General features: G+C 38.8%; 2 protein-coding genes across 2 annotated transcripts in view; one reads left to right on the forward strand and one right to left on the reverse strand.

Annotated features, from left to right (window-relative positions):
• Positions 1 to 4,792, forward strand: part of chs1 (chitin synthase 1) — a 26,165-nt gene extending 21,373 nt beyond the window's left edge. Inside the window, exon 34 of the mRNA XM_080299345.1 lies at positions 1,512 to 4,792. Within this exon, the coding sequence (XP_080155471.1) occupies positions 1,512 to 1,589 (78 nt within the window). The 3' untranslated portion in view covers positions 1,590 to 4,792. The remainder of the gene's footprint in view (positions 1 to 1,511) is intronic.
• ddx21 (DEAD (Asp-Glu-Ala-Asp) box helicase 21) lies at positions 4,136 to 13,527 on the reverse strand. The gene is made up of 16 exons (XM_026170407.2): positions 13,303 to 13,527; positions 11,664 to 11,903; positions 11,368 to 11,496; positions 11,193 to 11,268; positions 10,661 to 10,839; positions 10,452 to 10,569; positions 9,766 to 9,951; positions 9,308 to 9,453; positions 8,811 to 8,960; positions 8,548 to 8,709; positions 7,533 to 7,652; positions 7,159 to 7,232; positions 6,739 to 6,898; positions 6,330 to 6,464; positions 5,773 to 5,817; positions 4,136 to 5,631 (listed from the first exon to the last, which is right to left on the reverse strand). The coding sequence occupies exons 1-16, from the start codon at positions 13,510 to 13,512 to the stop codon at positions 5,365 to 5,367; spliced, it is 2,397 nt and encodes a 798-aa protein (XP_026026192.2). The 5' UTR covers positions 13,513 to 13,527; the 3' UTR covers positions 4,136 to 5,364.
• Positions 13,528 to 14,771: the final 1,244 nt, after the last annotated feature.

Raw genomic sequence — 14,771 nt, forward strand, 5'->3', positions numbered from 1 at the left:
GGCCACTACGTCACATGGGCCCCACACATACCGGCAGTAAAGCAAGAAAATCAAACTGCAGCCGACTTAACATGATTAAAACAACAAAATAAATGAAAGAATAACTGCACAAATCCAAACTTCACAAACGCTAAAAACATAATAGCAGCTACATCAGGCTGTCAGACATGACAACAAACATTAAAATGTCTTCCTTTCTTTTTTTAAATACAAACTAAAGTATTCAAATTAAGCCTGGAGCTTCACATAGTGCAGACCAACACAGCTGACGTTTAAACAGGTTTCACATACAGTACGGTTTAATCACAATATAGCAATTAAGTATTTGTTTTAATCGTTCTGTACATTTCAGTCGATTTACGATGAAATGAAATGTTTTCATCTTGCTAGGAACAGTTCAAAACTTACCAGGGCCACAATAATTAATTAATACTTGAATGAAAATAACTAACTAGTTTCCATATGATTTTCAACAAATAGATACATTTAAAAATAACATAACAACATAAAAATTGAGAGCTTTTGGGTTTTACTTGCTTTTTGTTAGTTCAGTTACTTTTGTGTCCCTGCAGGGAAAAGAAGCTATTAAACCATGATGAATTCTTTATAGACTGCAAAATATTTAAAATAGTTATTAATTATTAATAAAATGATTCGCATTTATAGAAGCATATGGCATTCGTAGACACACAAACGTGTTGTCTTATGACTTTGTTTCTTAATTAAGTGACAAAAAATGTATTTATGTAAACCAGATTCATAAATTATTAAAAAAGGTGAAAGTGGGTAATAATCAGTACTATACGAGAGAAACTGGATGTAACTGTAATGCACGTTTTTAATAATGCACCATTGTGAAAAATGTTATTAATACTTGTAGAACAAACATATATGAAAGAAGTATAAACTAAACTAAATAATGTAAACTTGTAAGCAATGTGTAATTTGTGTAATATTCACAACTATTACTGAATTTTTTTTAATACTAAAGAAATCTTAAAAATCTGATGATCGTACATGATGCTGAGTTCTGACGAGTGCCCATTTCTGTTAAATTGTCTTTTTGGCATAAAGCTTTCCTTACAACCGTTACCTCTTAATAGCCAATTTGGGACGCAAAACTTTTCTAAACCAGTAAACATGAGGGGGCATTTGCAGCGCGCAGTGTGGATCATTAAAAGCATTTACTGGAGACGGAATTGAAACGTCTGGGGAGAATAACATTAGCAGATGTGGTTGAAGCAATCAGACCTTTAACTTAAGTAAAAGTAGCAATACAAGAAAGTATTAGTCCTATCAGCTACTGACACAGTCACGTTCAAGGCTAACAGTTATGCCACAGACGACGAATTTAGCGCATCAAACCATTCCAAGATTCCACCAGTGTGGTCTCAATGAAACCTGTTAACTGTCCATAACACTAATCCAGACACGGGATCTTCTCAAAGCTTAAAACATAGAGACTCCTGTATTTTGGAAAATGCTGATTGACCTTTTTCCCTGTCATCCAGGACGACACTGGTGATGACCACTTCATTATGGAGAACCCCGCACACAATGAAATTTTCCTGACAACTGAAGACCTGTAGTCAGAAACAAGAAGATGTAGCTGCAGAGACGCAACAACAAGCCGAAAGTGGCATCATTAGCAAGCTTTTTCCCACCTCAGGGCTGTTTCCTCCACTGTGGTTCATTTTCCTCAGGTTTCACTGTGCATTAAACACGGTACATTCTGGTCATGATCATAGCACACACTGTCACACAGTCCTTGTAGACATCCCATGTCTTTAGCTTTCCATCACAGGAAATAATTTACTTTTTATCTATTATGTAGCAGCTGTTTTGCCTCCCGGTATAATCCAGCAGGGGAGGCCAAATGGCACAGGGGAAATCAGTCAGAACAGATCCAATAAACTTTGTTTGTCATTGCACAATGAATTATTAACATGTGAGAATGGGACCTAACACAATAATATCAAAGGATGGAGTGATTTTAAAGATCGGCTGTTTAATTTTAATATAACTGCTTGTAAGATTGCTGTTTTTGCTATCAGAACTATAGTTGAATCCATCAGGTTTACTGATTTTGCATCTCACTATAAAACAGATTTTTTTAAAAAAGCTCTTTGAATAAGATGGATTTTAAGTTTACTGAAAAATCTGTGTAAATCCTGTTATTGTTCTTCTTCAACTATTGCATCCAAATCAATAAAACTACAATACTGGGCTAGATGTAGAGAGGAGTATAATATTTTCACCTGTCTGGGTATTTATGAAAAGTGTATATCTAAATCCTTGGTCAATATTAAAATATTGACAGGTACTTGAATGTGCAGGAAACAGTGCCAGTAATGCAATATTTGCACATAGACTGTTGTTAAGAAATTCTTTTAGTTTATTTTATATTGTGGTGTAATTAAACTGTGTTGCCCTTCCAATATTGTGTCAGTATATTGTGATTATGTTTGCCAAGTACAGCGATGCGCTAGACAAAGTGGACAAAATTGGTACAAGTAAATTAAAAAAAATATTGTGGGCAATAATATGCTTGTATTGAAAAAAATTAAATAACGATCAAACAAAATGTCAAGCTGTCTGTCAACGATATAACCTTACAACTTCTGATCTAACGATCCAATACAGTAAAATGAATATTTATGTACTGTGACTCAACTTTGTTATTTTATAGCAATGTTTGGCTCATTTAAATAATTAAACGTACATCATGCAGATTTCAGATTGTCTGTTTTTTGGTGTAATGCAGAGTTATAGTGTTGCTCTGGTTGTGTGCTGGGTAAAGGAACCGAATCAGTGGACTAACCCTGCAACGTTTAGTTCTGTGTACTTGTTTCTTCTCAGTGTGGTGTGAAAGTCTCACTGCACATAAAACACAGCAGAAACAAAACTGTTAATAATCCACCCGTGCACTTAGTATTATATTTATTTACCACATGCTTCATTAGGCCGACCTTGCTAGCACTGGGCTGGACCTCTCGGCATAGATTCAACAAGTTGCTGGAAATGTTCCTCAAAGATTATGGTCCACATAGCTGCACATCCATGATGTAAATGCACCTTTTTATAGATTCAAAGGTGCTCTATTGGATTGAGATCTGATGACTGGGGGCCATATTGAGATTATTTGAGCTTTGCGTGGTGCATTTTCCTGCTGCCGTGGTCACAAAGGAACAGAGGTAGGTTGCAGCATTTAAATGTTGCTCACTTGGCGGTCCAACGCATGCCAAAAAAAACATCACCTAGACAAGTGGTTCTTAACCTTGTTGGAGGTACCGAACCCCACCAGCTTCATATGCGCATTCACTGAACCCCTCTTTAGTGAAAAATAAAATGTGATTTTTTTACTGGTGCACAAAATGAGCCATGCATGTCATGGCGAAGGCTCTGCCGAACCCCTGAGACCGACTCACCGAACCCCTAGGGTTCGATCGAACCCAGGTTAAGAACCACTGACCTAGACCATTACACCACCACCCATAGCCTGAACTGTTTATACAAACTAAGATGGATCCATGTTTTCAAACCGTTTACGCTAAATGATGCATCAGAAATCAAGACTCATCAGTCTTTCAAGCTTTTGTTGCCCAGTTTTGGTTATTCTGTGCGAATTCTGGCCATTGTGATAGGAGTGGCTATCGGGGTGGTTATTACAGTCACTGCTGCCTTCCTATCAACTCTGGGCAGTTTGGGACCATTTCTCTCTGACCTAGCATCAACAAGGCATTTTCAATTGTAGAACTCACTGGATATTTTACTCTTTTTCAGACCATTCTCTGCAAATCAGAGATGATTGTGTGGAAAAGACACCAGTAGATTAGCAGTTTCTGAAATACTCAAACCAGCTTGTTTAGCATCAAAAACCACACCACATTCAAACTTATTTGAATCTCCATTCTCATGCCCAGTTTAAACTTCAACGGGTCATCTTGAAAATTTCTACGTGCCTAAATGCACTGAGATGCCTTCTTACCACTAGTTAATTAGATACTTTACTATTGAAGTGCTCAGTGAGTGTAGTTTATTGCCAGTCTGATTCTGACAGAAGACGAATGCCTTAAACTATTTCATAAGCATGTTACGTACTTATTTTACCCCTTTGGAAGGAATAAACACAACATGACTTGACCTTTTTAATGAAGAAGTCATTTCATTCAAATGAATGGAAGCAGTAGACAAAAGTTATTAAATAGAGGCGATTGCAAAGCAATCATCCAACATATTTTTGGGGAGAGAGGTTTCAGCTGAGGGTAAGGCAGCAATCTGACACTGAGCACATTTGTAAAGGTCAACACCATCGCTGTTCTCTGCGGGTGCAGAGTAGAACCATCTCAAACGTGACAGTGCAACATACTGAACAGGTTTGATAGCACACTCGTACATCAAATGTGACGTGAACAAGATTGTGCATCTTCCATTTTGGACAAAAGCCTTAAGTGTGACTGCTGCCAATGTTCCCCAAACACCCATAAAAATGAACACTTTACCTAAAACCCAATAGATGACATTTTCCAACTTTAGGTCATGTTATTGAATATTGCCAACATTTCAATATAGGTTATATAACCAGTAATTACATTTGGTGCTTGTTTATTTAGTTGCAATGTCATTCCAAAAGTTTCAGCTAAAGTGCCACCTTAAAGAAATGCACATCAGGCATCGCAAAAATGGCTGCCAGTCTTAGTTTTGTATATATGGTACGGTACACAGATTTTCATTTTAAACCATTTTTAGATAACTATCTGTAAATTAAAGTAACATCTCACCCCCCCCCCCCCCCCCCAAAAAAAATCTCCTCTGTCCTGCAGAGTTATGTATCCATCTGGAATATTTTGGTGGGATTTGCCCAACTCTGGAGATGTGTGGTGTAAAGATGTCCGTCTTTTCTTGAATATAACGGGACTAAAAGACACGTGTGCTGTCCTAAATGGGTTTTTAAAAAAATCTGAACTAAAAAACAAAAAACAAAACACTACCTACATTAAACAGCAGCCCAGATTAAATGAAATTTAGTCACATTATATTAAAGAGAAGGCAAACATTTCTGCTACACATGCCTCCAAACCTGTGCAGATGAGCCAAAAAAATAAAAAATCTAGATGGATGACATGCACAACAGACCAGAGGAAATAAATATCGAGCTTTACGGTAAACTGCACCTTTAGTATTACTCTTCCGATAGCACATTTTGTTAAAATTATGTCTCAAACTCTGTAATTCAATTAATTCTATATGAAATTACACAATTAAACTTGTTTAATGATGGAGAATGTTGACCAGCCAGCCAATAAGAACCACTGCCAGCCCAGCTGAGTGACAGTCTGTCCTATCAGTCCACACATTAGTACTTTAGTAATCAAACGCTTGGTTGAATGTGCGTTTGTGTCCCCCTCTGTTGTTGCCGTAGCCGCCGCCGCTGCCGCCGTTCCGGAACCCGTTGCCACGGCCACCGTTTCCACCGAAACTCCTTCCCCTGCCGCCTCTGAACCCTCCTCTGTCACCACGGTTACCACTGCCAAAGCCTCTGTCACCACGGTTACTGAACTGCTTCTCCTCCAGCTCTGGCAGCTCTGTGGCCACAGTGAGCTGCCAACGGCGACCGTCCTGCCATGTTTCCTAATGGAAGAACAAGTTTGGAGACAAAGGATTTCAAACAGGACTGCCAGTCTGTTGAAATATATATTTTCACTTTTTTTCACATTTACAAGAAGTCAACTACATATGTTGAACAGATGTTGGGGTTATTGTTGTTCCCACCTGAATCTCCTTGACTTTATCAGCTGGGACGTCAAAACAAACTCCCTGTTAGAAAAACAATAAGCATGAGATGGCGAGTTTTTCAATGTCTGTGTCAAACAGACATGGTCACATATGTTCACTCATACTAACAGATGTCTCTCTGTTTACATGCTGTGGATAATTAGCTTTGTGCTTATTGTGTGACCAGAGAGACTCAATTCCCATACAACAGGACAATACATTATAAAAAAAAAAAAAAAAAAAGACATTTTACTCACTACTTCTCTTAATTTGCATTTTCATTTACCAGTGAGTTTCCAATTCACACTTCCATTTGCTATCATTCATGTGGCACGCTGGGGTGTGGTTTTTTCACTATTTTGCAAGAATGTACAATTTATAAGAAAGTAGAACAGTCGCTGAGCCCAGTCCTTTGTAACTGTACACACGCAGACATCCATCAACATACAACCTCTCCCCCTCTCACACAGATACCCATTATTTTACAAAGGTCTAGCATCTATGTATACACTAGCCACAGCTCACATATCTACATATTGAGTGTGTATACATACTGTTCTGCCTTTGAGGAAGGTCATTCTGTGAATGTGGTTCTCAATCTCCTCTCCTAGCTGCTCTTTGATGGTTCTCCAGGCGTAACCCAGATTATGCATCTCCTGGGAACACACCAACTGCATTGTGCTGAAACCCTGCAAAAAAACAAAAACAAAACAGAAACAACACATTAGGCAGAATTACAGTTATACATCACCTAAAGGCACAGCGCATTTCTAACTAGATGGAGGACAAGCACTATACTTAGTGGGTGGGCAGGGGCAACATGTTAGGCCTGCATGAGAACGCCCACGGGCTTTAAAACAAAGGGCAGACACAAATCTATCGTCTAGGAAAGCTGTATGCGAGGGTGAACGGTGCCTAGTACGACATAATAGCGAGTTCTGTACGCATGCATAAATAACTTACAGCATCAGAGTTGAGCAGTGACCTCTGCTCTAGACTTGTGGCTCCAGAAATGTGGGCCAGGGCAGCAGCCAGTGCATCAACTGCTCCTCTCTCCTCAATCAGCTTCTCAGCTGATGCTCTGAAGTACCCGATAGCCGCGACTGGAACAGAATCCAGAAACCTGGACACAGTATAGGAAAAGTCAACAATCAAACTCTCGCAGTCAGGAAAGATTTTTCACATTCAGCAGTGTCATGATTAAGGCAGAGGCTTCGTGGGACCACCAAGCTGCCAGTACTAAAGCATCGCCCTTGATTATTAATAACACCTTGTGGCTGACTGAATACAAGCTTTCAAATAGTAAACAATTAAAACTATTTCATACTCCTGTAACAAAATATAATTGCTTGCCCTTGGCTCTCACTCCCCTTAATTACCTACCTGACAGCATCCTTGCTTGATGACTTAATAATATCGTTGGCAGTGGGAACGCCAACTCGCCTGAATGTGATGCCCTGAAATAAGAACAAATAAAAAATGGTTAGTTTAACAGTCACATAGGAAGGCCTCATTGTCACAGATTGTGTAAAAAGCGCCTTTATTTAGCCGGTGCCTCTTAAACACCCTCCTCCTCTACCTTTCTGTTCTTTTCCCTTTGGATCTTATCCATTTCCTTCTCACACGTAAAGAGAAAAGACTGAGTAGGACTGATTGTGTTCTTTTTTCTGATTTTTTTACAGCTTCTTTTTTTAAAAAACAAAAAGGTAAGCCCGTCACTCCTGTTTGCCCAAGTGAGCATTTCAAAAGATACCTACTGCTTTGTTTTCTACGTAGCGCAACTGGTCCTCTTCTTTTCTTTGATAGAAGCAGATGCAGACTCCAGTCCTGCCTGCACGCCCTGTACGTCCTGAACGATGGATGTATGACTCCACATCCTGAGAATAAACACAAAAAAAAACTTCAGACAAAGTAAAGATTTGAGGCTTCATCATTTTACAACATTTCTCCCTTGAAGGCATGGAATATGTCAGGTCTGTTTGTTTGTTTGTTAGCAGTGTAGCATCTGCTGTTTCCAAGATATCCTGTTCAGATTTTATGTGATGTTAGGTACCAATAACAGCTGGAGCAGAATTTATTTTAGTGAAAATCTGGTCAAAGTCATACCAAATGTGAAAAATCTACAAAACTGTTATTTTTATTGAGTCGTCAAATTATATAAACTATATACAAATAGAAATGGGTTTGGAGGACACGAGTACCTAGATCAACCTTGACAAAAATTAATTTGAATTAGTTATTAAAGTTTCACAAAAAAAGGGAAAAAAAAGAAAAAGAAAAAAAATCACACTACATATCTCTGTGTGTGTATAGCAATCATATATATCTTAAACAGCTTATAGGACCCAAAGCTTTTTTCCAATTCTACTCCACGTGTACAGATCCATAATAAAGAATATGAACAACAGAGAAGAACAAAATACACCACTTTAGTATGGAATGCTTCAAGGTCATAGGTCAAAGGTCAGACATCAGCGTGTCGTTATAAAAATCAGGCTGACTTCGGCAAGTTGTAATAAAACATTATAAAAACACACCAAAGTGTTAGCAGCACCTTTGCCGTTCTGGGGCAGATGCGCTCTCCCAGTGATCTTGTTGTGTATAATCGTGTGAAAGTGTGCAGGTAACATCCATGCACCGCAACTTAATCACTCATTTTCATCCATCATCTTCACAAGTATAAAATCAACACTCTTACAATATTTAAACAAATAAATAAATATAAAAGGCATAATTAAGGAATTCTTATAGATAACTGGAAACTCTTCTCACCTTGGGTGGAGAACACTGGACCACCAGGTCAACTTCAGGGATATCTAATCCACGGGCTGCAACATTAGTGGCAACCAGAACCTCAAAGGCGCCGTTCCTAAATCCCTTCAGCGTCATCTCTCTCTGCTTCTGGGGGATATCACCATGAAGAGACTGGGTGCTCTTAAAAAAAAAAAAAAAAAGAAAATTACTGAGGATTTTACCAATTTAATGTGCAACACATCAGTCTGTTAAATGTGCACCATGCAAGTATGTGCATCTACCTGTTTGATGGATGCATTCATGGAAAGCTCATTGGCCTCTTTCTTTGTCTCACAGAAGACAATGGTTCTCCCATGGCTGCCACTGTACACCTGAATCACGTCGCCTATCACTGCCGCACGCTGTGACCAGTGACATGTTATGGCTAGATGCTACAGTAGAAAAAGAAACAGAGACAAATGATTCACCAGGGCGGGGGAAAGCGGGGCGTGAGAGGAGAGAGATTTTCATTAATCCAACTGGCAGGCTAAAAACTTGTACTTTATTACAACTTCACTGAAGTGGATGATGATAAATACAGCAATTTTTACTGCAAATGAACTTGCTGGGTTTTCCTGGTGGAGATGTATGCGAGCTCATTTTACAGTCCGTTACTTTAACTGGCCCTGCATGCAAGCATCTCTAAGCAATGTAAACCAAAGACCCAAGACTGCTGTAACGCTTGTTAAATTGCACCAGTCTCAGCCTCTACGTCTCCCTCCCACACAAACACACTTACTTCCACAGTTGTCGCAGCTTTCTGAGTTTTCTTGCCAATCAGGTCAATATGTTTGCAGTTGGGTCTCATATATTTCTTTGCCACTTCATACACCCAAGGTGGGCAGGTAGCCGAAAACAAGAGAGTCTGTGGGTTGGTGTCGGCGTCTAAACAGGAGAGATGTGCACGACATTAAAATTTACATATATAACCAAACTAAAACAATTACTACTTCAGTAAACAGTCGTGTAAAAAGGAAAGGACTCTATGCAGTCCTGTGAGAAACTAAGTACACCCTTGCACCCTAGCAGATAAGAGGCTAAATAGCAGCAAGGTGCTGCTAATCACATTCACACTGGATTAACTGATCATCAGGAAGTGTGAGCACCTCTACAAAGGCAGACACAAACTAAAACACTATCAGCTCATTTTGGCCTATATACATATTTCAACATACAAACCCAGAGATTGAACTTTACCTTTCTTATACGATGAACCCAAAATCTCTTCGACCTGTTCTGCAAAGCCCATGTCCAACATTTGGTCCACTTCATCCAAAACAACATGTTTGACTTTGGTGAGGTTGAGTTTATTGTTCTGGATGTGGTCCTTGATGCGACCGGGGGTTCCAACTAATATATCAATACCATTACGGATAGCATCAACTGGAAGGAAAAGGTTAATAAAAAGAGTTTTATTTCATAACAATATATAAAGCAAGCTGAAAACAGCAAACAGAAACTGCATTTAAAAATATTCTGACATCTACTTAAGAATCTATTTCTAGAAAAAACAGCAGTGAAGGAATGGTCTCAGTTACCCTGATTATCATCGACATTTTACAGTCACTGAAACTGAAGTCATGATTGAAGCAATCCCAGTTATTAAGTTAATTTGCAAATCCCATGAATCATACACTACAAAAAAAAAAAAAAAGCCCATGCGCTGTTCCAGTATACAGTCCTGCCACCTTGTGTCTGCCCTGAATTACTGCAGTCAAAAGGTTAAAAGTAGTGCATTTGAGGCATTCAAGCAAAAAAGGTGGATAGAACCACAATTTTTGCTAAATTAAAATGTGTAATACATGTATAACATCCCTCTTTTCTAACTGGAACATCCAAAACTATTTGACTTAAAGAAAACTGTGTTGTTGTATGTGACATACTCTGTGGGTTGTAGGAGCTGCCTCCATAGAAACAGGCGATAGATACGCGCTTAGCGATGTCTTTGAAGTCTTTAGCAACCTGGATAGCCAACTCTCTGGTTGGAGTCAACACCAGAACCTATAGTTAAAAAAAAATAAATAAATACTCAGTCACACAGAATCACAGCGTCCATAAATATTCACTACCTCTGCTGTGTATAGGCGTGTACCTTGGGAGGACGGCCTCTGGCCATGTCCACTGAATCCTTCTGGAGCTTCTCCACCAAAGGGATAGCAAAGGAGAACGTCTTTCCTGTTCCTGTTCGGGCTTGGGCAATTACGTCCTCTCCATCATAGACATGATTAAATGTCTTTACCTGAATGTCAAACAGATAAGAGACTCCTCGGGCTAAAAAGGGACAGTAATAGTGTGGAACACAGAGAAAGAAAGAGAATCAATGGTAATTAGTTATTAGTTAATTATTTAGCAAACCTCGAAGCACTTCAACAACTCCTATGCCCATGTTAGATTAGCCCTAGAAAGCTTGCAGAAGTCTATAAATATTCAAATAAATTCTGTAATTCTTCATTACATAAAAAGCTGAAGTCAGACTTAACAACATGACTACCCAAAACTATGACGCACCAAGCATGTCAAGAACTGTGCATGTGCCAGTGACCTTCTAATTCTGAGGCACTGTATAAAAATAAATAGAATTAAAAATAAATTAATGAAAATAGGGTGGAAAGTTCTGACATTACCTTTCAGTTTGTCAATAGTGACTTTAGAGATCCTAAAGTTGGAGAATGCACCTTCCTTCTGCTCTGGTGTCTCTTCCTAAACAAGAAAACAAAGTCAGTTTTGTTTTTAAAACCTGTAACTGAAGCCAGAAGATGTGCTGGGAAAAGCAAAAGACATTATCTCTGCAGATCTTACCGTTTCTTTTTCGCTGTCACTGGCCGAATCTTCGCTCGACTGGGATGGTGTCTGAACCGGGGTGTTTGGGGTGGAATGTCCATTGGTTGCTGCCTCTGCAGTTGCCTTCTTTTGCTTCTTCTTGATTTTCTAATCCCATGAAAAGAAGTGGATCAAATATTACAAATATTACAGAGAGATCACTTTATAGGCAAAATTATTATATTCCCCTAATATAAACAGGATGTATTAATATGCCCATAAACTGTCCATTAGTTCCAAAATTAGACCTTTGGCTAAGGACAATCAACACTGACCTCTGTGTCTGTCTGTTCTTCAGTGCGCTTCTTAGTCTTCTTCTTTGATGTTTCAACACCATTGCTGTTGCCATTCATATTCATATCAGTGGCCTCATCGAGGTCTGCGTTCACTTGGTCTGCCGCAAGCTTGTCTTTTTTCTTTTTCTTTTTGGGTGCAGGAGGCTCGCAATCTGGATCCTCCTGCTCTTCCAGCTGCTGCTGCTGCTTCTTCAGCTTCTTGCCCTCTTTGGTCTTGTTCTATTTTTTTATTTTTTTTTTAATTTCATTTTAAGACACAAAACAGTAAGAAATTCAGGAACCCCAAGGACTCTGTAGCTACTCAAAGTTTAAAAGTGTTCAGTTCAGTTCCTCCACACATTGTTGGCTAATGTTGTGCTTTTTGTCCTACTATCAGCAAAAACGTCATTTAGATATTGCAGTGGTTAATGTGCATCTGCTGTATCACACAACCTTTCTGCTGGCAAAATATTCAAAGACTACAGTTATTTGGGTGGTTTTTGGCATTAAAGTGGTCTGAAGCTACTTCCAGCTGCTCTCTTATTCAGTAGGGTCCACCTCAGTGGGCAGCTCTGCATGTCTGGCTGATTTTTACGCTGGATGCTCTTCCTGACAACACCAAAATAACTAGTGTCTCCTCCCTGCATCATAACAGGAATATTTTGCTTAATGTAAACCACTGGACTATGAAGCCACTTATAAAAATGAGTGACGTTGAAAACACATTAAACAAAAGACAAAACACTTCTATATGGATATCTGCGTGGTGACTGACCCCAAATATTGACATTTTATTGAATAAATTAATGACTTAATGAAATAAAAAATAAAAAAAGGAATACTACTTTAATAACCAGACATGAGCCCGCTGCTAATAAGACGGCTCCTCTCCTGCACTGCCACCCGCAGATAACATTAGCCGAACAAACTTATAATAAATCATTTCGACCAAAGAACCAGCCAAACTGTGTTTCCCAGTTTAAACGGTTGATTTATTAATCCTGACCTGAGGTTGACAATACGAACACTAATCAGCCATCCACCTTGTAAGTCTGACAAAACTTAATTCTAGGCGGCCATACAAACTTTAGCGAATTTAGTGTATTTAGCATACCAAAGTGATATTCGGCAGCACCTATAGTTATAAGTAAAGTGTTGTTTACTGTTTTACGTAGTATTTGTTTGGGGTTTGTTTTTTTTAGAACGTCTGGCTATAAAGTAAACAAAACTTAGTTCGGATGTATACTCCAATGTAAACAGTTTCGTCAGACCACACGATCAACTCTCAGACACATGGGCATGCCACGTGATCTTCTCTTAGCTAGGGTTAAATGGCTAACACTCGCATTGTGTGCTAACATTAACTTAGCTCACCATCGGACCACGTTGCTGCTCTTCCGCTTCATTACAAAATTTAAGTTTTAAACAGCACGGGACATGAGCGCAAAAATACGTCACTGCTAAGTTCGCTACACACTGTTATCTTATCTCTCTCAGTTTTCCTAACAGTTAAGTAGAGTTAGCTGTCTGGTTAGCTAGTTAGCATGTTCAGCCACATGCTGCCAAAACATGGAGGAGCCGAGCCGCGAGTAAAACCATTTTTCTTTCTTTCCAGGTCGAGACGACCTGCTTTGCTCACCTTTAGGGTTTTAGTTTCCACGACAGTGTCTACTTCTTCGTCCATTGCTTGATCCTCAGTTTCAAAAATGATCTTTGATGGCATTTCTCTTCCCTGTTGGAAACCCTCAGCGTAGACACAGGTAAAACCCACGGGCACGCGGACGGAAAGGAACGCGCAGGGCGGCGCAACGACGCGTGTTCGCGATCCGGGTACAGAAATAGACCTCATAGACACTATATCCAGTCTCCGGATAAGCAAAAGACAAGAAAGAATATTAGTAACAATTTTCTTACGAACGTGAAATAATTACAGCAAAATCACAACGAATTATAACAATGAAAACAAAATCAAATGTTAGGTAAAAAATATTTTCGGATCTCAAGAGGGAAAACAAATCTTAGAATCAAGTAACTGAAATGGTGAAAAAAGTAGCCAAACAGCCCTAACAGTATTTAATTGAATTTAATCACAACCACATCAACATACTTCATATAGAGTCTGTAGTAGTTTCACATTGTACACTGTCTATTAAGCCTATCAGTATTTTTATTCGTCTTTAGGCATGAAAAGATGAATAAAAATACTGATTGAGGTTGTCATAATTCATGCATGATGGGGTTAAATAACAATAATTGCAATGAAACACGTCATACATCTATAGTAATATTAAATAACCAGTGGGTGGCAGGGTATGGAGTTACACATCAGTGTCCAATGTAGTGGTTTATGTCCAAGTATACCATCAACACTGACACAAATGCAAGAAAACATCCTTTGAATAGCTGTCCACTGTAGTGACCACTATGCGTGAAAGGGTTAATGGCTGATAACAAGTAAACAGGTTAAAGGACTTGTCACATAATGATCCAATGCAGCTCATTTTGTTTTACTACAACATTCATGTATGTTCTGTAAAGCCAATCCCTCGTTTTGTCGCCTCTACAAACAATATTTATTATAAAATTGGGTTTGGAAAGTGAAGTCTTATTTTTTGCAAATGCTGAATTTATTTAACAGCAAGCAGGAGGTGACAGCCCTGGTTGCAAAAGCCAAGACGGTTTTTATAAAGTAATAAAGTAATAACTTCTACCTTCGGCTATAACTTCAGTTTAACTATAGTTAAAGTCTTCTTAAGTGGAGCATGTGCAAGTTATGATCCTGTTTAGGGTAAAACAGACAATAAAACAGGGTGTTTTAGGACATGACAACTTTGTCATTGAGAGATTGCTACTCCTGGGCAAAGAAAATAATGAAAATGAAAATAATTATAAATTGAAGGAAAGATGTGAAGGAGAATTAATAATTAGGCTCCTTAGGAAAAGAAAACTGTGGCGCTCAAAAATGCACACTACCCGCACAAAGACCAGTTTTGTGAAGAGGAACTACAAAAATCAAATCCTCAAGATCATTATTCAGCTCCACTGTTTTGAAGAGCTAAATAAATATGGATATCTCAGTGGAAAATAAAACTTCTTTGCTGAGGTTGA

This window comes from Astatotilapia calliptera, chromosome 1 (assembly GCF_964374335.1).
Source record: "Astatotilapia calliptera chromosome 1, fAstCal68.1, whole genome shotgun sequence".
Lineage (NCBI taxonomy): Eukaryota > Metazoa > Chordata > Actinopteri > Cichliformes > Cichlidae > Astatotilapia > Astatotilapia calliptera.